The sequence below is a fragment of the Onychostruthus taczanowskii genome, unplaced genomic scaffold (genome assembly GCF_017590055.1).
Source record: "Onychostruthus taczanowskii isolate IOZ18803 unplaced genomic scaffold, ASM1759005v1 scaffold63, whole genome shotgun sequence".
Classification (NCBI taxonomy): domain Eukaryota; kingdom Metazoa; phylum Chordata; class Aves; order Passeriformes; family Passeridae; genus Onychostruthus; species Onychostruthus taczanowskii.
This window is the reverse complement of record NW_024504012.1, coordinates 2,744,786-2,769,990: the sequence shown is the minus strand read 5'-3', so window position 1 is coordinate 2,769,990 and position 25,205 is coordinate 2,744,786. Positions and strand designations below refer to the sequence as shown.

The window sequence follows — 25,205 nt, the reverse complement described above, 5'->3', positions numbered from 1 at the left end:
ACAGACCCTTCAATTCATGTCACACTGAGATGATCCAGAGTAAGTATTTATTTAATTGCTAAAAAAAGGCATGAGAAAACAATTGCAGTTGTTGCTTCATCGTGTGTATAAAGAACAGTAAGTCTACAGGAAGGAAGGGAGATAGCTTTCACTATTCTGTGCTGGAGCTCACCACCACTCTTGTGGTGATTCTCAGGGCCATGCCTGGCCCAGGCACTATCAGCCAACCCTCCCCACAATGTTTTATCCCACTTGTAAGGAAGGTACAGAGAGAAAAAAACAAAACTTGAGGTTACTAAGGGTCTGGAGGGAATAAACAATGCTGCACTCACAGCTTTTATGTGGTTACAGAATAGACAGGGTCAGGATAGTTACAGGATACCTTTGTGTCCAAGAGCTTACACCTGCACTGAGTAGTATCCTACCTTTTAAGAAGCCAGAACTGAAGCTGATGGAGGGGGGAAGGCAATGGGAATCAAGGCACACAGCCTGGGAAGCCTGGGCCTGGCCTTGGCCGCTGACAAGCCTCTGGTAACACCTCTGTGGCTGCAGGAGCTGCTGCCAAAATCCAGACTGGTGCCTCGTGCTCTGAGCTTCCCACTGTCCACCAGCCAGGTCAGAGCTGAGCCCTGTGCGTCCCACCCCCCCTTGCAGGAGCAGGGTGGCTAAACGCTGCTCCAGCTCAGCTTCCCCCGGGCACTGACAACTGTAGGGTACTTTATTGCTGTGTACATGATCCACACCTCTGGCTGGCAGGAAGGAGCTGCCTGATGCTCCCTGGAGGCACTAAAACACAGACTCCACGTCCCCCATCTCCACGCAGACAGTCTTCAGCTGCGAGTAGCTCTCGATGGCTGCCCGGCCGTTCTCCCTGCCAAATCCTGCAGGGAAGAGCTGCAGTGAGGACACGGCTCCAGGCAGTGCCAGTGGCCACTCACAGCCCCTGGAGCTGGCATGTACCAGGGGAGGTGACACAGAGCTCACCTGAGAACTTGTATCCCCCAAAGGGCAGCTCCACTGGGCTCACGTTGTAGTTGTTGATGAAGCACATGCCAGCGTTGAGAGCAGCCACTACCCTGTGAGCCTTCTGGATATCCCTGCAGGAAAAAGGGTAATTCAGCTGGATCCCCTCCTTCCCTGCCAGGCACCAGCCACTGGAGAGAGGCCAGCAGGCCACGCTGCTTTTTGGAGTCCAGCCTGCCCCACTCTGTCTTTGCCTGCTCAAAGGAGGCAGCACCAATTCCCAAGGATGCTCCAAGTGCATTTGATTCCAGAGGGCAGGACAAGGACACCAGCAATAGGGAGTGGGGCAAGTAGCCAACAGCAGCACAGCAGGCTCCTGATGCATCCTGGAGGGGCAGGGAGGCAGACAGCAGGCCAAGCCAGGCTGGGAGGAACCCAAGGGACAGCTGGGCCCACCCAACACTTTGGGGAAATGGGAGATGTGCAGTCATTTACAGATTTCCCTATTGGCAATCCCTTGCTTCAGCTTTTCTGGAAGGGGATACCCATGCCCAGGCACTGCAAGAGGAGCAGCAAATCACTGCAGTATTTCCCCAGAATGATTCCACAGCACTGCCCAGTCATACCTGGTGAAGACACCACCTGCCAGGCCAAATTTAGTGGCGTTGGCTCTCTCCAGAACCTCCTCCTCCGTGTCAAAGGGCAGGATGGCCATGACAGGCCCAAAGATCTCCTCCTTCACACACGTCATGTCATCCTTGCAGTTCCCTGGAAGCGTGGCAGAGCACAAGTGCTTCAGGAGGAAAAGCAGCAGCACAGCCTGTGCACTCTGCAACCCACACAGCCTTGAGGCCAGCACCCAGCACGGCAGAGCAGCCAGGCACACCCTGCACCTCAAAAGCACCACAGCACCATTCCTGTCAGGCCTTCCAACAGCACAGATTTCCCTGGATGCAGTTCTTGGAAGCCTCAGCTCTCTCTAGGACCCCCATCCAAGTGTCCATCCACACTGGGGACATCACAGAGCCAGGTTACAAAGGTGAACTCATTTCTCAGGAGAAATCCCACAACATCCATGGTAGCATGACTGAGATGGATCCTACCTAACACACAGGGCCGCATGTAGTAGCCATTCTTCAGCTTCGGGTCATCTGGCACATACAGGTCCCCACCACACAGCACCTCTGCCCCCTGGAAAAGAGCCAAGAGAGGAAAAGGTGCAGGTACATCCAGCAGCATCATGCCCAGCTCTGGCCTTTGGCCTATCCCAGCAGGCTCTGCTAAAACATTTGACCCCTCTTTCTTCTAAGGCCCTGTTACGTACTGAAATCCTGCCATCAGGTGTCCCCAGAGCCTTCTCCCCTCCAGGCAAAACCACCCCAACTCTCAGCCTTTCCTCACGTGTTTTTCCTATGCTGAGGATTCCAGAGCTTGAAGTGGGGTCTCAGCAGAGCAGGTCAGAGGGGCAGAATTCCCCCTCACCTGCTGCCCACATCTTTGGATGCAGCCCAGGGCATTGGGGGTTTCTGGGTGCCAGCACACACGGCTGGGGCATGTCCAGCCTCTCATCCAGCAGCACTCCCAAGTCCTTCCTTGCAGGGCTGCTCCATCTGCTCACCCCCCAGCCTGGATTGATAGCAGGGGTTGCTCTGACCCAGGTGCAGCACCCTGTACTGGGCTCAAATCACCTCCCTGTCCTCCACATGCCTTAACACAACTTCCAGGAGGATCTGTTCCGTGATCTTTCCACAGTCAGAGTGGTGAGGCTGAGGGGTCTGTAATTCCCAGGCTCTTGTCCACCACCCTTTTTGAATATGGGTGTTTTTCCTTTTCCAGCCACTTGGAACTTCACCTGATTGCCATGACTTTTCAAGTATCATGGAAAATGGCTCAGCAACTACATTAGCCAATTCTCTGAGGACTCCAAGATGCATCCCATCAGATCCCACAGACTTCTGTATCTAGTGGTCCAACACACCCACTGAGTAAACAAAAAACAACCAAAAAACCCAGCTTAAGTGGGAAGGCACCGGGCAGGAGGGCAGCTGGCAATGTGTTTGTCTAACAGGAGAGACATTTCAGGGCAGGCACAAGGCAGCATCACAATCTCACCTGCTCCTTCGCCTGCTTGATAAAGCCCTGCACACGATTCAGGTGGGGCTTGTTGATGAGGGCTCCCATCCGTGTGTCTTCCAGAAGAGGGTCTCCAATTTTGATTTTCTGGGTGCGTTTCACCACCTCCTTTGTGAAGGTATCCAGGATCTTCCTCTCCACAAACACCCTGGTGCCATTGCAGCACACCTGGGACATAGGACAGGCAGCTCAGAATAGGAAACACAGCACTCCACAGTCCTTCCCTCCTCGGGTCCTGCTCCAGAGGCTCTTGGAAAAGCCCCTCCATAGCTGCTGCAACAGCTAACTTGTCCCTGGGGACAAGGAACACAAGGAGATTACCCTGGGCCGTGACTGCACTGAACAGTCCTTGCTGGACACCGTGGTTCTGATGCCACCAGGTGGCAAAAAGGCATCAGGTCACCAGCAGCAGAGACCTTGAGCTGACTCCTGAATTCCTAGAAATGACCCTGCTGAGCAAATGTGCCAACAGGATTACACAAAACCTGCAGCACAGGTGGATATCCCGAATTTGGGAAGAAGCCTCAGGCTCAGCACACCAGGCTGGAATCTGCTGCCCTTCCAGGGGACACCAGCACAGCTTCTCCTGACCCGTGAGTGCCAGACTGGTGCCTAGGGCACAGAAGCAGCTGTGCTGAGCTGGGTGCTTGGTGCCAGGGAGGCTCCATGTCTGGGAAGGACGGGCCACTGGCTGAGTGTGTCCTGTGGCTAAGGCACACTCTGCTGGGACACGCTCCCCTGGCTCCTGCAAGGGCATCCCTTCTGACACTGCACAGGGAAAGGTGTGGCAGGATGGGAGCTCAGGGCATCCCTCACTTCCAGGAGGTGTCAGGCTGGCCCCAGTGCCCAACCCTGACCCCACCCTGCCCCACGGACACACACCTCGCCCTGAGTCAGGAAGTTGGCCATGAGGGCTCCCTTCACAGCATTCTCCAGGTCAGCATCTGAGAAGATGATAAGGGGGGATTTGCCCCCCAGCTCCAGGGTGACCGGCTTTATCCCTTTAGCTGCCATCTCCATGATCTGAGGGGAACAAGGACACAAGAGATAAGTGATCCACTGGCCAAGGGGAGGCTGTGGGGGAGAGGCAAGAGAGACCCCAAGGACCATTCACCAACAAGAGAAGCAGCACAAAAGGCAAGATGGGCTCCCTAGATGTGGTGAGTTCAGACTGAGGACAGACACAGAGGGTTTGGGGGTTGTTTTTTCATAGATAAAGCAAAAAAAATCTGGAGAGGCATTTGCAGGAAGTCTCGTGCTCAGTGTAAGCTGCAGGCAGCTGTAGCTGCCATCTGTCACTGCAACCCACAGGTACACACATGGAGGGATCATTCATGGGACATTTCCCCTCCTTCAACTCAGAATTTATTTCCAGAAGTCTTTCTTTAATTTTGGAATAATAAATTGAGGGTGAGAAACTCCCAGAAACTATCCCCTTGCTTAAAAACAGTAGGTTGCATGCAGCTTTAGTGCTTTATGGCAGCCAGAATCACATTTTTCTAGTGCTGCTGTTTCATGTGCTCTCCTCCCAACATCAACACCCACCTGAGCAGCTCAGAGACTTCCCTGCCACCAGGGGCTAAGCAAGTGAAGCTGACCAAGGGCTTTCCCTCCCAAGCTCGTGCCCAGCAGGTTAACTGGATCCCCAGCACGACCCTGAACATGCTGCAAGCTCCTTGCCCAGCCCAAAAATGCTGACCCACACCCCACCTCTACAAGCCTTGTGCAGAAAAGCTCAAGGAGGTATCAACTAAAGATTGACTGTAGTTGATACAGCCCTTGTCTCAAGGTGTCTTTACCTTCATGCCAGTTGGCACACTGCCAGTGAAAGAGATTTTGGCCACATCTGGGTGCTGGCAGAGGAACTGGCCCGTGGCAGCCCCACCCTGCACCACGTTGAAGAGCCCCTTGGGCATTCCAGCCTCTGTGAAGATCTCTGCCAACTTCACCACAGAAATAGGGGTGAAGGGTGAAGGCTTGTAGACCAGCGCATTGCCTAAGGGAACCCAGACACAGGCAGGTGGGGTTAACACCCAAACTGCCTCAGGGAAGAAACAAAAACAATCCCCATCCCACACTGTGAGTTTGCCTCAACAGACCCCAGAAGTTTTCCCCTGAGAGAAAACACCTTCAGCTGATCACTGCAACTAAGGGTGCCCCTCCTGCTGGGGAGAGGCTGGGGAGATGGGGCTGCTGGTCTTGCCCTGCAGACATTTCCAGAGACCTTCCCCATCTGGTACAAAGCCAAGCTATCAGTGTTTTTCTGGATGGACTCCTAACCTCTTGACATCTGACATGTTCCTCCTTCCATTTCCCTTCCCTTTCTGCCAGAGTAACAGCCTGAACACTCTGTTAATCCTTCAACACTTCAAGGTAATCATAGACTTCATCCCAGAAATCACTCTGCCCCACAAGATCACTTGGCTTTGAAGAGACACCGGTGTGGGCAGACAGGCTCCATTACCACAAGCCAAGGCCGGGCCAGCCTTCCAGCAGGCAGTCTGGAAAGGATAATTCCAGGCTCCAATCCCAGCACACACCCCAAGTGGTTCTCTCCGAGTGTATCCAAAGGATCCCCCGGGAAGCTGGATGTGTTCACCTGCAAAGAAACAGCCACAAGGTAGAGAAGAGCAAAGCCCCTTCTTGTCTGATCAGAGTCCCCAGGGGTCAGGTCTGGCTTTGCCTGGAGCAGAGACACAGTTTTACCCCAGCAAGCTCAGAAAAGGTGTGCGAGTGCCACAGACCATAACAGCATTGGGCAAAGACCTCTCACATCCCTTCCGAGGTCTTCAGGAATGGTGCATCTCTCAGGGAAATCAGCAGCAAAGATGGCTTTGTGCCACTGGAGTTACCAGGGAAGGTGGGACAGAGAGCAAAGAGCAAACTCCAGTAACTCCTCACCCGCCAGAGATCCTGCCAGCCCTGCGTAATACTCCAGGCACTGCCAGGATATGTCGATGTCCACTCTGGCCTCAAAGATGGATTTCCCATTGTTGATCGTCTCCATGGTGGCAATTTCCTCCCTCTGCTCCTGTGAGTGGCACAGGACAGAGACAACATGTTAGAGAAGCCTGGAGCAGAACCCCACAAGGAGACAGCTGCTCCACGAGCACACAAGTCCCAAACAAGATCCTGCCATGAGAAATGGTCTTCTCCAAAAGGGACATTCCCAACTGCTGTTTATCAATGGTGACTGAGGCAGGGCAATGTCAAAGGGAAAGCTGCTGGGGTTCACTGCTGGTCCAGTCTTGTTTAACATCCCTGTTTATCTTAAAGATGAACAAACATGAACTTAGAAGCTGGCTGGCAAACAATGATTAGAATTCGCAGAACTGAACTGGGAAGAGCAAACAGCAAGATCAGGATGGAACCAGAGGCCAGTGAAGAGAGACAATGCAATGCAGCTGGGAAGTATCCTTTAACAGTCCATCTCCCAGGCAGAAATATCACCCTGCTCTGGAAGTCTGGCAAAAGCAATAAAGGAAAGTTTTCTCATGACACATACACACTGGGGAAAGAAGGTCTGGGTTCTTACAGATCTGTGCCTTGATGGAGATTAACTCTGATTCCCAAGGACCTGTTATCTTGGAAAGGAGTCCGTGTTAAACCTCACTATGTGCATCCTCCCCATGTGTATTATCTGATAGATAAAAACCAGTACTCCTACTTTCTCTTATTGCCAGGACACATTCCAATCATGTAACAACAGCCTCCGACATGCCAAAAGTTCAGCCATGCCAGTTATGCAATTTCAGCTTTGAAACTGTGTGCAGTGAAATTTAATCTTTGGAGCTGTTAAAAGAACCACAAACCCTGCAAGATGCCAAATGGGTCTCTTCAGTTTTATGTCTTCTAACACAGTTCAGCTGAGAAAGCACACACTGGCCTTGAATCCAGTGATAAGACCAAAGCCCCAGGCACGGATGCTGACTCCAGTGATAAGAGCAAAGCCCTGCCTGAGGCAGCCTCCCATCTCTTCTGGCCAAAGGTGGGTTTTAACTCCTGAGCAACTCCTGGAGCTCTGCAAGTCCTGCTGAAGCCTCCAAGAGCCACAATAACCCAAAAGGAAGCTCAGAGACAGAACCACTCCTCTCCCCCCCAACATACCCGAATAATTCTGGCAGCCTCCAGCATCACTCGGCACCGCTCCATGCCTGACATCTGACTCCATATTTTAAAGGCAGCTTTTGCACTCTGCACAGCCAGATCAACTTCCTTCTCCCCAGAGCAGGGCAGCTTGCACAGCACACGACCTGGGCACGTTTTGAACAGGGAATGAATGAGATGGAAATCTCAGACAAGGGGCCCAGAACGTGGTTTACTTGCACCAGACCCCACATACTTCAGTCAAGCCACCTATACCAGGCATGGAATTTCCCACTGAAACCCACTGATTTGTAATCAGCCACAGAAGAGGGGCTACAATTCAGCTGCTCCCAATTAAAAGAGCTGACATTCCCCACAGTCGTGTTCTGGTTACTAATTACCTCCAGTTGCTACAAAATCCCTGGCTTTTCCAGTTGAGTTTGTTACACTTCTACCACCCTCTTCAAGACCCTCGTTACACATTCCCCAGGAGAGCTAAACACTTAGAAACGAGTCCGCTGAACGCTACACACCGATAACTAAATTACACAATTATAGAGATATTTAAATCACGGGAGTTTGCCAAAATCAGGCAGTGACAGAGCCAGAGCTGATTCCTGCACGAAGAACGATGATGGCCAAACTCGGGAGGCAGAGCAGCCACTCCGGCAGGGCGGCTGGGGAGCAGCAGGGGCGGCAGCCGGGCGAGCTGGGGGAAAGCCGAGGAGAGCGGGCCCTGCAGGCACGGAGCCCTCCCAGCCCCCGGAGCTGCCCCGGTACCTGTGGCAGGCTCGAACACCTCCTCCAGCTGCCCGCCGTCGGCGGGCTGGACGCGGGCGCCCGCGCGGTAGTTGAGGGGCTGCTGCACGGTGACGGTGCCGGTGGCGGAGCTCATGGTGGCGAGGCCGGGAGCGACGGAGCGCAGCCGGGGGAGCAGGAGGAGGAGGCTCGGCAGCCGGGACGGTGCCAGCATCGGCGGATCCCGTGAGGCGCCGCGGCCGAGAGGCGCCGCCTCCCCCTCAGACGCCTTTTCACCGCCAGGGCCCGCCCCGCCCGGGGCGTGCCGAACGCCGGGCAGCCGCTCCCGCTCCCCAGCACCCAATTAAGAGACCTTGTTCGCATAAATTAACATGCCCATGCCGTTTATTACTCAGAAACAAAGGTCGCGTTATCTTCCGAGAGAAGTTTCTTGGTTGGATGAACGAACAAGTGCTGGTGGAATACTCCGAATGGATGACGATGTCAATACTGCATAGCCGGGTTTCAGACAGGCGATGCCTGGTGCAGAATCCCTGTTGTTACCTCCCCAAGGCAGTCCTGTCGCACGGGTCAGGCTTCCCGTGAGGGCTGTGCTTCAGGAGAACTTCCCTGCCTGAGGTGGGGGGCCAAGGAAGCCTCCTGCCTGCTTGGTGGCAGCCCGGGAAGGAGCAAGGCCGAGCATCTTCTGGATGTTCTGCAAGAACAACACAGAGCGCAGCGCGTCAGTGTGACAAGGGAAATAAAGAGCAAGAAATCCTGATTCTGCTCACAGAATAGGAACCTCTGGACATCATGCAGTCCAACCCTCCAGCCAAGGCAGGTGACAGGAACACATCCAGGTAGGTTTGGAATGTCTCTGGAGAGGGAGACTCCATGCCCTCCCCAGGCAGCCTTTCCCAGTGCTCTGCCACCCTCACTGTAAAGAATTTCTCCCTCACGTTGAGGAGGAACTTCTTGTTGTTTAGTTCATGGCCACTGCTCCTCATCCATTGCTGGGCACCACTGAAGAGTTTTGGCACCATCCTCTTAAAACCCACCTTTGAGATATTCACATTATAAAATTCCCTCTCAATCTTCTCTTTCGAATAAAGAGGCCCAGCTCCTGTAGTCTCTCTTCTCTAGAGATGTTCCAGACCCCAAATCATCTCTGTGGCTCTCCTGGACTCTCTCCAGCAGCACAAGTAAAACCTCCCCACTTGTTTCAACAGATCCAGGTTCTCTCCCACATAGTTTTAATCCATCTGGCTACCACATACTTAACCTCTCTTCCTATGCGCTCAAACAGCTCAGCATGGAAACAAGAATGGCTGGGCCATTCTTCCCCACCTCAACAAAAGCCCCTGAACACCAAATCCATATTTTGGACAAGGATTCTTTCTCATTTTCAGCTACACACCCCACAGTCGGCTGTGTTTACACACACAGTTTACATAAAACACCACTGCAATTTAACTGCAGTGCAGGTTCCTAGCAGCGCTCACGGGCACTGAGTGCAGCCCTTGGCTTTCCCAAATTCCAGAAAGCACTGCTGGTGGTGGCCATGGGAGCTGGAGTCTCCTAATGCAGCTGGAATTTGGGACAGCAGCATGGCAACCAGAGCTGTGCCAAGTGCAAGTCAGGAGCTTAGGCCCAGAATTAACATGAATGCCATTGCTGCACACAGAACAATGGGGCACTGGAGACATGCAGGATAACAGGACATATGGAGCAAACCCCAAAACCTGACTATTGGGATGACCTCATCTGCATCAGAGCAGGGTGTTTCAGTGGAAAACAACAAACAGGGGAAGAGCTAATTAGCAGAACCGGGCATAAGCCAAAAAACCACAGCAAAATATTTAAATGTGAATGTTTTTCTTGATTTTTGTGAAATTTCTTCTAAATTTCACAACAGTGCAACTACAAAGAGCCCTCAGCTCCTTCAGTTCCATCCTTCACTGTAAGGAACTCCAGCTCAAGATGCTGCTCCTGCACTGAGACACAGGGGAAAGAAGAAAACAACTGTGTCCTCCTCGTGTCACCACCTGAGTGCTGGCTATCAAGACAACAAAAGGAGGAAGGATTCTCTTCAAACCTGAGTATCCTCTCCAAAATGCACCAGCCAAGATTGCCTGAAGGAACAGCATCAGACCACAGCATCCCAGAATTCTGCAAGGTGATCTTAAGAGCTCAATATGTGTCCATGCTTTCAAAGCAGCAAACCCTTCTCTAGCCACTGGGAAGTGAAAGTTTGTCTTGCAGCAAAGACAGTGAGGAAGCCCCTGCCTCTGGTGAAGCTGGGCCTGCTTGGAGTGAGGGGTGCCCAGATGAACCCCCAGATGTCCCTTTTAGCATAAATGATTCTACAATTCATTATCTGCTTTTGCACAGGACCAGACTGGGATCCATTTCAGCACAAGCACCCAGTACAAAAGGCTATGGGGAATTCCACCCACCAGCATGCACTCTGTGACTAAAGGAACTCTGCTATGGAGCTGCTCCATCAAGCTCAGCCCAGCTCCTGGCATTACACACCACCTCCCTTTGCTGATCTGCTTTAAGTCCAAGTCCCTTAGCCTAAGTTTCCTTGGCACCCCTGAGGAAAGGCAACAAGAGGGTTAAGGAGAAAAGCAGCAAGAATTCAGGAAGTGAATCAAAGAAAAGGGAAATATGAATACAGAAGGGAAGGTGATTTGCAGCTAGTTGCACCAGCATTCATCCAGAGTATATTAACCTATCCCAAACACCCTGTGGAGAAAGTGGAAAACAAAATAGACTTCTTGTTGCACTGAGAAGGCCCTCTTGTCCTCACCAGCCATTCTGCCACTTGAGCTGCCAGTGAACCTTCCTGAACATGTTCCTTATCCTCACTGATATCCTCATCCTCTTCCAAAAGATGGGACTATGGAGCTCTGCTGGAGAGCTCTGTGGAGCCTACTCTGGCCTACCAAACCAGACCCCCTCTCTGTGCCACATCCCTAATGCTGGGAGAGACTTGACACCAAAGGTACAGTTCTTAAGACTCTGAGAAAAATCAGGCAGCCAGCAAAAATAGGAAGGACAAACCCAAAAGAGCAGCTTTAACTCTTTCCTCACTTTTCTAGCAACTTTATGGACTGATTAAACTTTTATAGAGCTGCAAGCCCCCTAGAAAATTCCCCCTAAAGAAGCTGCTGTTTGTAAAGATGCAGATATTGATGTAAAAGTTGTGATTACTAAGGGGCAGGATTTAGATCAGCTTCTGATGGAGACAATCTCTTGGCATGGCAATCCACAAAGTTATCACACAGGTCAGGAATCCATTTCTGCCAACTGTCCCAGAGCCCTGGTGCCAGTCTCCAGCCAGGTCTTCCAGGCCCACCAGGACAGCAACTGTTTTAGTGACCCCAAACTAGAATTGCTTTGAATATGAGGCACAGGAATGAAGACAAACACAGAACCCACAAACAGATCCAAGATTACACGTGCACTGTTCCTCCTCCTGGATGGGGATATGCTTTCCCTGCTCCAGGGAAAGTGTACTCACCTGTCTGATTGACATGGTGCAGAGAATGTAGAGGAAGATGAAGGAGCAGTCAGTGTAATCCTCACCCAGGAGGTTGCGGTGGGAGAGACCTTGGATGTATGAGAGGGGGATGAATGGAAGCTTTGCCACCACTCTGCCATCAAATCTGGAAAAGAGAGCACTGGATCACCACTGGAGACAGGAGAACAGCTTCTGGATATGGAAAGAACAAGTGAGCTTCTTCAACAGCCACCTGAGCAGGTAAGGCCACAGGGAAGGCTGAAAGGCCTTGCTGCCTTCTCCAGCTCCTCTCCACACACTACACCAAGGAGAACAAAGACATCTCTCTCTCTCTCCAAGCCCTCCACAGGGTAGGATTCCCTCAGGAACAGTTTTACCATAGCCAAAGTGTTTCCTAGTGATTTAAGTGATCAATTGGACAAGCTGCTGGTTCATGAAATCTTGGTGTTTTGCAGTTCTCTGGTGCATTTTATTTCCAAGTCAGATTTAGCAGATCACTTCCCAGAATACAGTCAGCACTTCAATAAAAGATGAACGACTGTCACCCTGCTGTACTGCAGTTACTGCAACAAGACAGACCCTTTGCTTCAAGCAAAACAGCATTTTTTAAACCACAGCATAAATCAAAGACACCTTTTCTTTCCCTGGAGCAGCTGTGCTCCTCAGGATGCACAAGAGAGCCATGAAGGAACACTTCATAGCCCCAGTTTGTCTGCATTAGCAGTGGAGATGAAGGCAGTGCAGAGGCAGGATGATACCGCACATTCCGAGCGGCATGTCCTGCTCCTGGAATCCCTCCAGGCCCACATTCCAGGGCATCAGGCAGAGTGTGAATTTTGGCCAGTTAGCAAAGATTTCTCCCAAGCCAGACCAGTCAACCCAATCTTTTGATGTAGATGTGTATGATGCCTCATCAGCATGTGCATATTTGGATGTTATTTTCTCTGCATGTGCTGACTTTCGAACAGGTGTTTCTTGTTTCAAGAGATCCTAAATGAGCTTTCTTTCCTGTGGAGATGCATTCACACAGCCACGGCTCAAACACACGCCAACTTTGTTTACATCTCACAGGCAGCTTGGCAAAAGAGCTCAGAACGGATGTTTATCTCCCTGGAACATCCCCCAGTGGCTTAAAATTCTGCGTTATTCCTGCTGTGAGAATGACAAGTACTTCAGCAGTAGCACCCTGAGGTACCTGCTTTTAATTCCAGCAGGTTTTCACAGTTATTAAGAGGCACCAGAATGCACAACTCTTAGAGTTAGGCAGGGGAGTGATTGCATGAAAAAGTTCTTGGCAAGAGAAAATTGAGACACACAGAAGGTAATTTCTGCCCCAGGTGACATCCGCGGTGGCTTGGAGGGCACTGCTGCTGCAGATCTCACTGCCATAATGAACCCTTTAAGCCACAACAGTCCCTCAGCTGTTTGTCTTGGGCACAGCATTCTGCTTTTTGGGTTTAAACCAGCCTTGCTGACACTTCCACATCCTTCCAGCACGGTCCAACCTGCTGCCCCAGCACTGCTGACACTCCAGGAATGACAGCAGGAAATCATCCCAGAGATTTCCAGTTTGGCTAAGGGGGCACTTGGCAATGGTGAGGTGCTCAGACAGAGTAGCAACATCTGCAAAGTACCTGTCCAAAGGGTGCTGCTTCCACACAGTTCCTGCTCCTTTCTTCCCAGCAGCCATAAACTCATCAAGAACAGGAAAAGCAGCAAATATGGCCGTAGCCATTGCAGGTGTCAGCCACCCTTTTCCTCCCACACCCACAAGTGCCTCCATGGATACTCCTGGATACTCCTGCTGCTCAGATTGCCTCTAAATAAAGAGGCAGTTAAATAAAATACATGCCCCAAGGCTGACATCAATTCTCTGCTCAGCAGCATGGTCTCTGTGGGCAGGAATCCTCAAAAGAGGAACAAGACAAGTAAACTTGGTAGAAGTTTATTGGTTTCCTCTACTGTTTTTTTTTTTTTAATTTAATATCTATGGAAGGAGGAGCCATATATAATTTAATCCAAATCAACCCCTCCCTAAAGTTCTTAACAAACTTAGAGTTCTGTAGTACTTGTTACTCACAGAATACTCAGAGTATCTGCCTCTTCCCCTTCTAGGAAAGTGGGCACACTGGGGTAAAGCATTTTCAGTTTGTTTTTCAGTCTGCTTTGGGGCAGGTGCTGGTGTCTCTACTGTACCCAAAGAGCAAGGCAAGCACTTGGAGGTCTCAAGTGCAACCCTACAACTGCTCAGACCCCTCATTGCTCAGGGCTGCAGTGAAATGAGACATCACTGACTCAAGACTGCACCCAAATTTTAAAATCCTCCAGTGCTGGGCTGCTTTGCTCTGCTCAGAATGCTGAAGTCTGACTAAGCTGAATAAATAAAGGATCCACACAGTGGCACTTCTGTTATTATGTTACCCCATGTTTGCAATTTATCCACCCACAGATCTCCAGTAAAATAACAATTGATTGTATCCTGGGGCCTGCTAGCACAGAAGCCAAAGGCTTTGGTGCCCAAGAATGTAAATTCCTGTTTGCAGGGCAAGGATATTGCCCAGATATCAAGCAGCCTCCTAAAGGTTATCCTAACATTCATGTCATCCTCAGATTTAACAGCCAACAGTTCATATTACAAGTGAATCAAGTTTTAAAAGCCAAGCACAACCTTTCAGATTTGCATATCTGAAACAAAGCTGTCTATAACCGTGCAAACCAGTTTGGGGTTTCTTGTCTGTTTTTTTAAACTACACCCATCCCAGGTCACTTTTAAAACAAGTGAAGCTTGGAGCCCATGCCTGGACCTGTTTATATCTGGACTCTGATTTCCTCAAGGAGGGCAACAACTCTGCAATCACAGCTCATTTCTAAGGGCAAGGGAGCTAACCCAGTTTTGTTTGCAATAGCATTCTTTGGTCACACCCTTGCAGCAAAGCCAAAGCAGCTGAAGACTGAAGACGTTTGCCTGACATGCACCAAACTTGCCCTAATCAGGATGTTCCCATGCAGAAAAGATATTAAAGCTGTGTCTAGACTGAATGAATGCAATTTGCTCACTCTGGCTGTGCTCAGCACTCAATGTTCCCTCTTGAGCAGAAAGGGTATGTGATGACCAAACCACCACATCTTCAGATGAAATATGGATCCATTTATTTATTTGTGGTTCTTGGCTAGACACTCTTAACACTTCAAGTGGTGAAGGGAAGGTGGAAAATATATTCACCATAAAAATTTCAGAAAACAATGCAGGAAGCTGATACTTACATGGAGTTGAACATTCCCATCAAGGCAGTGAAGCAGAAGCCGATGGCAAACATGGATTTCATCCGAACCTGCAAGCAGAAAGGTCAGAGAGATTTAAAACAACAGGCCCACACTGAGGTATTATCATCTCACACCCTTAAAAACAGGCTTGGCACAGATCACTGAAATCAACAGGGAAAAAGGATGACCCAGGACACAGAGGGGTTGTGAAAATGACTGGAGAAGTCCCCAGGAGACTTGGGTACAAAGGCAGCCACTGATGGGAAGTGCTGCTTCAGGGAGACAAAACCAAAAAGTGCTCAAGAATTTTCCTGTCATCTTGCACAGGCTGGTTTTATTTTTTCCTTAAGCCTATAAAACCCACCAGAGGGATTCCCAGGGGACTACCAGCAGGGGATCATTATAATGACCAAAGTTATAGGAAGCCACAAAAATTAATTCTACATTGAAAAACATAATGGAGACATATAAATATGAAAATAGCAAAGGTTTGGCATGAGATGAGGCAGTAACTCTGTGGCTCATACTAAAATCTCTAGTTACTGAGAAAATCCAGAAGGACCTTTCCAGAGGAAAAGCAGCTTTTTTCGCCAATTGAACAAAGTCTTTCTGTTGGGAAACTGACTGAAATCTCCAGCACTTGGGAACTGGCTTTAAATTTTCATACCATTGACAAGTCCCTGTTGTTATTCTTCAGTTTCTCTTCTTGTCTCTCTGGAAAGACAAAACCAACAATTATAATCAGTTGTGTCAACCTAGAAACCAGAGTGTTTTCATTTCCAAGAAAACTTAACCTCTTTGGCTCTCCAAACAAATAACACTTCCAAAATCAACTCCAGCTCTCTTTGCCAGACAGTAGAAAGTGAAAAACTGTACATAGCCAACTGCTTCTCCACCACAGCAACATGCAGCAAGTCAGGCACAAAGAGAGGAGGCGGCTGGAATCACACATTCAGCACTTTTGAAAGAAATGCACCCAATGTCAGATTTGCTAACTCAACCAACTCACACAGGAGCATGAGCACTGCTGCCAGGAAACAAAAACAGTGCCCCCCTACCACAGTTGCCAAAGGGAGCAGTGATCAATTTGCTGCACACCATCATAAATACATTGAATAAGGAAGGATTTCCTTCTGGAGGTCTCCAAAGGGAAAACCATGCACAGAGCTGGGAGCTGCCCCTCAGCAATGCAAAAATCCTGCTGGTCTTAGTAACGAATTTTGCACTCTTCTCACACCTAGGAGATTCTCCTAAGGGGAAAGAGATTTCCTACATGACATTCAGTAATGAGTGTACTACTGTGCTTTGCAGGAAATATTATGGAAATTTAGTCTGTCCTTAAATCACCACAGACTTCAAAGATATTTAGATTTTCAAGAGGGCATTTTCCATGTCCCTCACTGGAGGGCTGCTCTGGCCTTCAGCATTATCCACTATTTGTCACCTCTCCTGTCCTATGTCCCCATCATGCCTTGGATGGATCCAGAGGGGCAGCCAGGGCTGGGAAGCAGTAGCCAGCTGAAGTAAGGGTGTGCATAATGAAGGAATATCCAAAGAACAGCATCACTGAAGAGGGGAGGATGCAGAAGGACTGCCCAGCATGGGAATTTTGAGGGATCCCCACTGAAGTTTCAGTACTAGAGGCCCACAGCTCAGAAACTCTAAAATTCTCTTCCAAGCCCTTGCTAAGCACAGGGACTCGCAGTCAGTGTCATGAAAAGCAACAGCAACACCCCTACACAATTCCTTAGACACCTCTTTGCTATTTCCACTTGCTCCTAACTACAAACCATCCCCTCTGGCAGGAACCTTTCAGACACCTGTTTCCTGAGCAAGGTAGAAAGTTGTGTCCTGAGACATTTCAGCAACCACAGGCCAGCTCTTCAGGAATCACATTTGGCACAAATACTTGTTTTTTCCCCTCTGCTGCATAAATAACCATCTATTTAGGTGGGCTAAAGGTTACATGGAGGAAAGAACACAGCTCTGATTGCCCAATATACCTGACCTGTCTCTCACCTATTTGTACAGATTTAAAATGAACACGTTCTGGGTGATCTGCCAACTTATATCAATGGTCTATTCCCCCCCAAATCACACATGAACAGCCTGTTAAGCACTTTGCTGGGTAGTGTACAGTTGAGTGAAGGCACAGAGAAAGAGGACTGGGTTAACAAGCAGCTCCCTGGAGTCCAAAATCATCTTACTCTGCTCATTGGAACACAAACCATGAGGATACAGGGATAGAGATTTGCGGCATTCACGTTCTCTGAAAAATCCCTTCACCCAAGATTCTTCTCCTGGGAAGCTGAGAGGCCTCAGAGAAAAGGAAAACAATTCTTATCTCATTTGCTTCTCCTGTGTTGTGCTCATGTGGAATGTGTGTGGAGATTGTTTACCCACAGGTGATTGTTTCACTGGATTCTGCTGTGAGTTGTTTTCACTCTTTGGCCAGTCAGGGCCAAGCTGTGTTGGGACTCTCTCCAGAGGCGTGAATTTTCATTATTATCTTTTGAGCATTCAGTAAGTATCCTTTCTGTATTCTTTAGTATAGTTTAGTATTCTTTAATATAGTATAGTATAATAAAGTAATAAATTAGCCTTCTGAGAACATGGAGTCAGATGCATCATTCCTGCCTTTGTTGGGCCATCCCTGCAAATACAACAGCGATTTGCCAGGACTGGGGGTTTTCATTTTGTTTTAGTTTTGCTGTCCATCCAGCACTCATGCACACTCCTGGGAATGGCACTGTCTTTTCTTCCAGAAGCACATGGACACAGAAAGCAGAAGCAAGGTTTAAGCTAACAAATCATCCCTTTAAACTGAAATGACAGAAGGCTACACCAATGCTAAAGGTTTCCTATCCCAGCAGTGCCCGAGGTGATTTAGACACAATGTGACAATCCATTCATTTTACAGCTAAAAATAAAGGTTTTTAAGTAAGAAACACCAAATTAAGCCTTCCCAAGCTACTTTCCCCCTACCTCCTTGTGCACAGGCATGATTCATCCCTTATGAAACCAAGTAGTATCATCCACACACCTCCTGTCTTATTCTGTGTGCAGAACAGATGGCAACTGAGGCAGGTCTGTACCACAGCTGTTACTTATCCATAAAGCCTCAGCTCAATATTTACTTTTTGTTAACTAAAATGGTAGAACTTGGAAGAACTCCAGCACAAGTAGATTTGCTGTGACAACAGTGGCCCATCTTGCAGAATGATTTGACATCCAGTAAGTTACTGTGATCAGAGATTTCAGCTTAACAGCTGAGAGTCATTTTCTGGAAGTCCAGTGTGACATTTAGGGTCTGATTTTTCATGAACACCAAGAATTCATCTTTCCCTTTACACACATAAAATACTGAAGTTATGCAGCACTTGTTAAAAAAAAAAAAAAAAAGGAAGAAAAAAATCAGTGTCAGAATCTTAGGCTTGGCCAGCAAGCATCACAGCAAACAAAATCAGTGGTCGTTTCCTAAGTTCTGATCTTTGTCCCTTTGTGCTTTGTTTTCCATCTGCAAAACAAGATTATTTCAGTGTATAAAAATTGGTGGAGCATCTGAAGTCCTCAGATTCTACTGTTTATTGGTTTAGTCCAAGCACAAGTCAAATATTGTCTGCTGGGAACACAGCTTGGATGGTGCCCTGCAAAAAAGTCATTGTCACACTCTCTTTATTTAATGTTATCTGCAGTTGTTGCATATGGTCACTTTCAAAGTTGCCTTATCCACCAAGCAGTGTTCATCCCACGCAGGGATTAGTCAAGATTAAGAACTGAAATGCACAAGAGGAAGCATTTTGGCTCCTGTCCCTTCAGGAATCTAACGACAACAGGTTTTCTACCTAGGAAGAGCTGTTTGAAGATGTGTTTATAATTCCCAAGCTTTGTACAGATCAAATGACTAATCCAGCTACCTGGTGTTACAGAGGAATGAGGAAACCAACTCCCAGGAGCTCTCAAAAGTGTTCCTGCCACGATCTCTGTAATAACTTAACTGAGCTCTGCTGCACGTTGCGAGTCCTGCAGATGGCAGATGCTCCTAAAACCTTTAAACATCTCTTCACCCTGGTCTTGCTTAGGTCAGTACTTAAAAGAGTTACCCTAACAGAAAGAATTCAGCTTAGTGACAATGAAAAAGAATGGAAAAATAAATCACTACCTAAAACTGTGCAAAACTGATTTATCAGGATTGAGATTAATCTAAGCATGGTTACAGTTAACATGAACATCTTCAGCTCTAAAGCGTACAAATGAAGGGGGGGAAAAAAACACAATTTGAGTCCTACACTACAGCAAGGTGCCATGCACTGCAGCAAAGAGTTTGACAGCTGAAGTTAGCAACAGCCAGAGATATCAAGGCTGAAATGGGAGAAAAAGTCAGGGAGCTCAGCGAGGTGCTGCCCTCTCAGTGACCCATCCGTTTGACCAAAACCATCAGGAGGCTGGGTGTCTCCTGCCTTGGAGGAGTAAGGCAAATGAGTAAGTAGCCTTGAAAGGAAGAAAAGGATAATCACTTCCATGAGTTTCTCAACTTTACCATGCTTGAGGTGCCAGTCTTACCTATCTTCTTTTTCTGCTGTCGGCCTGCTGATTCAGTTATGGTTTCCTTCTTCTTTTCCACTGCAAAATGAAAAGATACTCCATCATTTCTGCACAGTGATACCACCACATCTTTTCCACACACCAAACAGAACATTTTAGTCCTCTGCAGAACAGGGGCACAAAAAGCAGCTAAGTAGGGCTAAGAACATGTTCAGAATCAGTAAGTTATCAACTACCTACACCAATCACTTAAAAACTATAATAAAAAACATTCAAAACCCTGAATAAGGTACAAACATATTTAAAGGGTTAATTTTGAACTCTGTCAAGAGCCCATGGCACCGTGGACTGAACAGTCTGGGGACAATTTTGGCTCAAGCTACCCTTGCTGATTTGTTATTAGTATCAGACAGTACTTTTGATTCAGCAAGTGGAATGAAAAGAGCTTTGTGGCAAGCTCTGCTCCTGATTATCTGCAGTGGGAAGCAGAATACAGGAAAGTCTGTGTTCTCCTACATCCCTTCTTCACAGGCAGGCATTCTCAGGGGAAATGCTGTCCAAGCAGGCAGCCACAGCCTCTCCATTCTTCAATTCATCAGCACTGAAGCATTTCCAATATTTTAAAGCAGAAGCCTAAGGTCAAAGGTACTAAACCCCAAATCAGACACGCACTGAGCACCTGCCACCAAGCACCACTGCAGCAAAGCAGGCCAGCAGAGCCAGCACAGGGAAATGGGAACACAGCAAATGTGCTGCTCAGCTGCAAAGAGGGGTCTGGGACAGCAAAAAGGGCTTTTCCAAGAAGCAAGAGACACTTTCATTCAAGACCTATAACAAGAGTACTCCAGAAAGCAAGGATGATGAAGCATGACCATGGTCTAACAACTTTTGACTTTAAACTCTCTGTATTTATGCAAGCTGCACGTGCCATATCCCCTCTACCAACAAAGAGCCTGGGCTCACTGTCAGCTCAGATACCTGAGTGCTGGGGCTGCCCTCCCTCGTGGAGTACCAGCTCAGCTCAGCCCTGATTTCACAGCCCAGAGGAAATGAAGCCAGCCAGCCTTCCAAGGCACAGCAGGATCTGTAGAGCTGCCTTATGAAATGCCTGTGAGTCAGTCACAACTGCTCAGAAAATCACATCAGCCCAGACAAGTCACCTCAACATCATCCCTCCATGGCAACACAGTGAGAAACAATTGCTTTTCCCAAGGAACAAGAGGATCTCTGGTGGGCAGGGAGGAAAACAGGGAGCTTGTGTCCTCAGGGAATACTGGAGACGTGTCAAATGACACAATGCACCCAGGGCTCCCAGAATACTGTCTGCACAACCTTCCCTAGGCTAAATCCAGCTGGAAACCCCATAAGCCCATCCCTGCCCTGGTGCACATCACCCCACAGCCCCAGCTCTACACTCTAGACAGCGCTGGTAAGACTCATGCCAAGCCCCAGGAGCTCCCAGCCCCAATTCCCTCAGGACTGCCTTTGGGAACATCCACCTCAACAAATCAGAAATTCCAGGGACAGCCTTCAGCCTTGTCCATTTAGCCCCACATTCACCCAGAACAATCCCTGCAGCAGCCTCAGGCAACGCTGAGCCTCTCCCGAGGAAGGAGAGGACAGGAAGAGATGAAATTAAGGAGTAACAATGTCTGCTCAAGCACACTACGCAGCCCCTTTGTTTTTGCAAATCCTAAGGACCTGCTAGAGCTCTCACGGGAGAGCTTAAAGGTCTCAAATGTGTTTTTTCCTGTTTCAGATGTGTTAGATAACAGTTGAAAGGTGTGGCTCAAGTGGTCCACTTGGCAAGTTGCAAGCCCTCAGGTCAGCCAGCTGTCCTCAGCACAAGAGGGGAAGGGAAAAAAGCAAAGCTGCATTTTTACTGGCTCCTTATTCAGCTTCACCTTTTTTATTTTGTTGTTGTTGGGGGTGGGGAATCAAACAAGGAGCCCAGAAACTAATTGAGACACATGAACCCTTCATCACTCCCTTCACAGATGATAGCCTAGACACCAGGAGAGCTATAAAAGCAAACAGCATTCAACTCTTCCAGCAATCATTAAGCCCTAGAGATTAAGCCCTGCTAACTGCTTTTGGAATCGAGCAGCACAAACACAAGAGGACACTAAATTTGCAGCTGGGTTTCAACTCCTTCTCTAAGTTGCTCTTCTGGGGCTAATTCCATCCCACGCACAGGAGCAGTGGGATTCGAGTGAGGCAGGCAGAGATGCAATCCCCATCTGCTCCTGCTGTGGTGACAAAAGCCCCAAAAGAATGCGGGAGCAGTGACACAAACATGACTGCACTTCAGCTCCTGGGTTTAAACTGCCCAGGGGAAGGCTGCAGTAAGCTGGGCTGCTAAGAGCAATATGTGATCATATTGTTCTCACAGCATTAAAGAGCACTGACACCATTCTGAGGCATTTGTGAGGTAAAAGCAGCTCTGTTTTGGCCACAGCTGTCGTGTGCTGTCTCTCACTGCTGTAACTTGGGCAGGGTGGACACAGCTGAGGCTAAAAGGTCAGAATTTCTCATCTGCAGCTTGGCTTCTGGTACAGACAGGTCCATTTGAACACTCCATGCTCCCTCCTGTCCGCCATTTCTCTCAATATTTGATGCAGATCTGACTGCTCACCCTCAGCTCCCTTTTCCCTTCTCCCCTCACACTTTGTTTATTCCCAGACCTCCTTTCTGTGGAATGAACTTATTTCCTAATATTTCCTAACCTATTTGCCTCCAGTTTACATTAGGATAATTTGGTTTTACATCAGCTGACTGCTCAGACCTTTCTATAATGGCTTTGTCTTTACTCAGCCCCCTCAACAAACACCACTTTCCATCTTCACATAAAATACTTTTTCCCCGTGGTACTCATTATTCAACCCTAACTCTTTCTTTCTACAGACCTCAAATTCTCCTCTTTGCCCCTGCAAGGCAGAAATTGCATCTCTGAACGTATTTCAGACATTTATTTCAGACACTGGCTGCTGATATGCATAAAGAAGATGCCAGTACCAATCTCTTAGTCCCCCTGTCCTCCACTGACAGGAGGGACAATTTACACAGGGAAAAAGGTCTTTGGCTGAGCTTCTTCCAGCAAAAAAACAAAAACAAAGGACAGAAATAAACCCCTGGTGAGTACTTACATTTCTTGCTCTGCTTTTCCACTTCAGCCTTTAACCTCTTGTATTTGTCTGTGCGATAGACCAGCACCCAAGTTATACCTGAAACAAACACTCAGCCAGGAGCCAGGCAAGGAAAAACCTCCTCCAACAATGCTGGGAGCAAATCCATGTGCAGGAGTTAAATCTGATGCCCAAAAAACCCCGTTAGAACCCAGCCAAGGGAGGACAGAGCAGCAGCAAACTGCACCATCCCTTCCCCTCAAATCCCCATGCCAAGCTCCATGTAAAAAGGAACTGGAAAATAAACCACGAAACGAGCTGTAGGTGCGAAACTGAAACAAGTTTTTAGTTTTCACTTGTATTGACAAACCTGTTTTGCAGGTGTGGGATGAAGGTTTGGGGACAGGGGGTAGAAAGGGGATTTAGGGCTACAGCACAACATCAGAACCGGGGCCTGGGACTTGCATCTACCCCAAAAGGCTCCTATGCAGCACCGCCTTAAAAAGCTGCCCCTGTTTCAAGCACTGACATATAAAAAACCTTTTCCAGCAGCCTAACCCACCATCCCTGCAAGGCCAGGCGATTCCCTCACACCCTTCCCACACCAGCTATGGGGGAACCACTCCGTCCCTCCTCCTGCAGGGAACAACCCCAACCCCAGCGCTCTGCACCACAGCTCAGCGCTGCCCGGGGCGCTCCCCGCCGTCCTCCCCGTGAGGAGCCCCCGCTGACGCCGAGCCCCGTTTCACAGCCTCCCTCCCCACCGCCGCCCCTTCCCCCGCTCCCGGGAGCTGCCGGCCGCGCCCCGCCCGGCTCACCCTCGGCCAGCAGCGCGGTGCAGACGGAGATGAACACGATGAGGAGGGTGTCGGCGAACATGGTGCTCATGGTGCTGCCGCCGCCCCCGACCCGGTAACACCGCCGCGCACCCGGAAGTGCACCCGCCACCCGGAAGCTGCGGCCCCTCGTTGCTTAGCAACGCCCGGAAGCGACCTCCTGCACTTCCGGTTGGCGCCGCCGGCTGCGCGAGATGCCGCGGGAAAGGCGAGCGGTGGGGAATGCGCGGCGGACGCTGCTCTGATTGGACGAGGCGGATGTCAATCTGTCCGTGACGGGGTGGCCCCGCCCCCCAGCGGGGCTGAGGGAGGGTCGTTGTCATGGCGGGGTCTGGAGCCGCCCTCGTCCCTCACACCGGGCCGCGATTCAGGGCTCCGAGAGGGGTTCACAGAACCAGTTTGGTGGGAAAAGACCTCCGCCATCATCCCGAGTCCCACCTGTCAGCCAACACTACCGTGGCACCAAGTGCCATGCCCGGTGTTTCCTCAAACACCTTCAGGGACTCCATCACCTCCCTGGGTAGCCCGTTCCGATGTCTAATCACCAAATCCAATGTGTAATCACCCTTTCTGTGAAGAAGCTGATCCCAAAGTGCGAGCCAAGCCTCCCCCGGTGTAGTTTGGCGCTGGTGGGGGTCTGCCCTCCCTGCTCCTTGCGGGACGCGGTGCCTGCAGCCGCTTGCCCGGGAAGATGCACCAAGGAGTTCGCTCGCAAAAAAAAAACCAAAACGTTGGTTCGGAGAAACCTTCCTGGTTCCTACAACTCTGCCCTGGGTTGATTTCCCGTGGTGTGAATGGAAGTGTTCAAGACCAGCTTGGGCAGGTTTTGGAGCAGCTGGTTTAGCGGAAGGTGTCCCTGTCCATGGGACGGGGTGGAATAAGGTGATGTTTAATGTCCCTTTGAACCCAAACCATTCTGTGATTCTGTTAACAGCCTGTTAGTGCATCTCACCAGGAGGCACCTTCTGGGATCAAACATTCAGGAATATTGCTGCCTGCCCTTTACCAGGGGCTGCTGCTGTCCCTTGTACACCAGCAGTGGAGTACAGCATTCTGTGATTCACGGGGAACCAAACCTCCCATTGCTCGTGCGTGTGAAATATTCATGGAAGGGATGGGACTGTGAAGCGCAGTAATGAGGACAGTGCAATAACAGCAAGGATTTGGCAGACAAATTGACTTTTATTGAGGCTCCAGCAATTACACCTGGAGCAGCAGAAGTAGAGCAAATCCGTGGGTTGTAATGGGGTGAAGAGACCTAGAAAGCAGAAATACAGAAAAGGAAACAGGGCAGGCAGGGAAGGGCAGGTTTGTGCCTGTCCTTACGTAACAGAGGAGTTTGCTGCCGGTGACAGAAGTGCACTGTGGGATTACAGGGGCAGAGCTGAGTGAAAAACAGGGAAAGGAAAAAACCTACCGCCCTTAAATTAAACACACCATTCAGAAGGAGGGTGAGGAGCTGCAGCTCGGAGAAGACAGCGAGTGAGGTGTGAGGTCGGACGGCAAACAACCTCTCTGAGCCTGGGGACGGGCACACAAGGAAAGCAGAGAGCCACGTGAGTGCAGGTGGCTGTGTCAGACGTCACTGGGAAGTGGGAAAAGTCCCAGCACTGTGTCCAGGGAACTTCCTGCAACATCAGGGCAAAAGTGAGAACTGGATGGCAGCAAAACGGGACTCGGCCATCAGGGAGACAGGGATGGAACTGAGGGTGGATGTTTCTGTTTGGAGTGAGCAGCAGGAAAATGTTGACAGCTGGTGATGAAGAAGGATTTGCGATACACGAAAAAATTCTTTCCTGTGAGGGTGGGGAGGCCCTGGCACAGGGTGCCCAGAGAAGCTGTGGCTGCCACATCCCTGGAAGTGCCAAGGCCAGTTTGGATGGGGCTTGGAGCAACCTGGGATAGTGGAAGGGGCTTGGAACAAGATGAGCTGTAAGGCCCCTTCCAACCCAGTGCATTCTGTGATTCTGTATTATTTTGTGCCACCTC

At 49.5% G+C, this 25,205-nt stretch overlaps 2 protein-coding genes across 2 annotated transcripts; both read right to left on the bottom strand.

Moving 5' to 3' along the window:
• Nucleotides 1-33: 33 nt before the first annotated feature.
• ALDH9A1 (aldehyde dehydrogenase 9 family member A1) lies at nt 34-8,276 on the bottom strand. Its single transcript, XM_041420060.1, has 11 exons — nt 7,963-8,276; nt 7,204-7,349; nt 5,998-6,127; nt 5,561-5,695; nt 4,896-5,092; nt 3,979-4,119; nt 3,076-3,264; nt 2,067-2,154; nt 1,590-1,731; nt 985-1,097; nt 34-881 (listed from the first exon to the last, which is right to left on the bottom strand). The coding sequence occupies exons 1-11, from the start codon at nt 8,153-8,155 to the stop codon at nt 787-789; spliced, it is 1,569 nt and encodes a 522-aa protein (XP_041275994.1). The 5' UTR covers nt 8,156-8,276; the 3' UTR covers nt 34-786.
• A 31-nt stretch (nt 8,277-8,307) lies between these two features.
• TMCO1 (transmembrane and coiled-coil domains 1) lies at nt 8,308-23,333 on the bottom strand. The gene is made up of 7 exons (XM_041420061.1): nt 23,199-23,333; nt 22,402-22,479; nt 19,274-19,333; nt 15,378-15,424; nt 14,711-14,778; nt 11,447-11,591; nt 8,308-8,635 (listed from the first exon to the last, which is right to left on the bottom strand). Exons 1-7 carry the CDS (start codon nt 23,266-23,268, stop codon nt 8,537-8,539), a joined length of 567 nt encoding a protein of 188 aa, XP_041275995.1. The 5' UTR covers nt 23,269-23,333; the 3' UTR covers nt 8,308-8,536.
• Between the last annotated feature and the right edge of the window lie 1,872 nt (nt 23,334-25,205).

What these genes read in the sequence shown, in the direction of transcription:
- TMCO1 (XM_041420061.1), bottom strand. Translation starts at nt 23,268, where the DNA reads ATGAGCACCATGTTCGCCGACACCCTCCTCATCGTGTTCATCTCCGTC. An exon ending in GGAAAAGCAGAGCAAGAAAT is followed by an intron (nt 19,334 to 22,401) that starts GTAAGTACTCAC and finishes TTCATTTTGCAG; the next exon opens with TGGAAAAGAAGAAGGAAACC. An exon ending in ACAACAGGGACTTGTCAATG is followed by an intron (nt 14,779 to 15,377) that starts GTATGAAAATTT and finishes TTCTGCTTGCAG; the next exon opens with GTTCGGATGAAATCCATGTT.
- ALDH9A1 (XM_041420060.1), bottom strand. Translation starts at nt 8,155, where the DNA reads ATGCTGGCACCGTCCCGGCTGCCGAGCCTCCTCCTCCTGCTCCCCCGG. An exon ending in GGTGTTCGAGCCTGCCACAG is followed by an intron (nt 7,350 to 7,962) that starts GTACCGGGGCAG and finishes AAACGTGCCCAG; the next exon opens with GTCGTGTGCTGTGCAAGCTG. An exon ending in TGGGGGATACAAGTTCTCAG is followed by an intron (nt 882 to 984) that starts GTGAGCTCTGTG and finishes TCTTCCCTGCAG; the next exon opens with GATTTGGCAGGGAGAACGGC.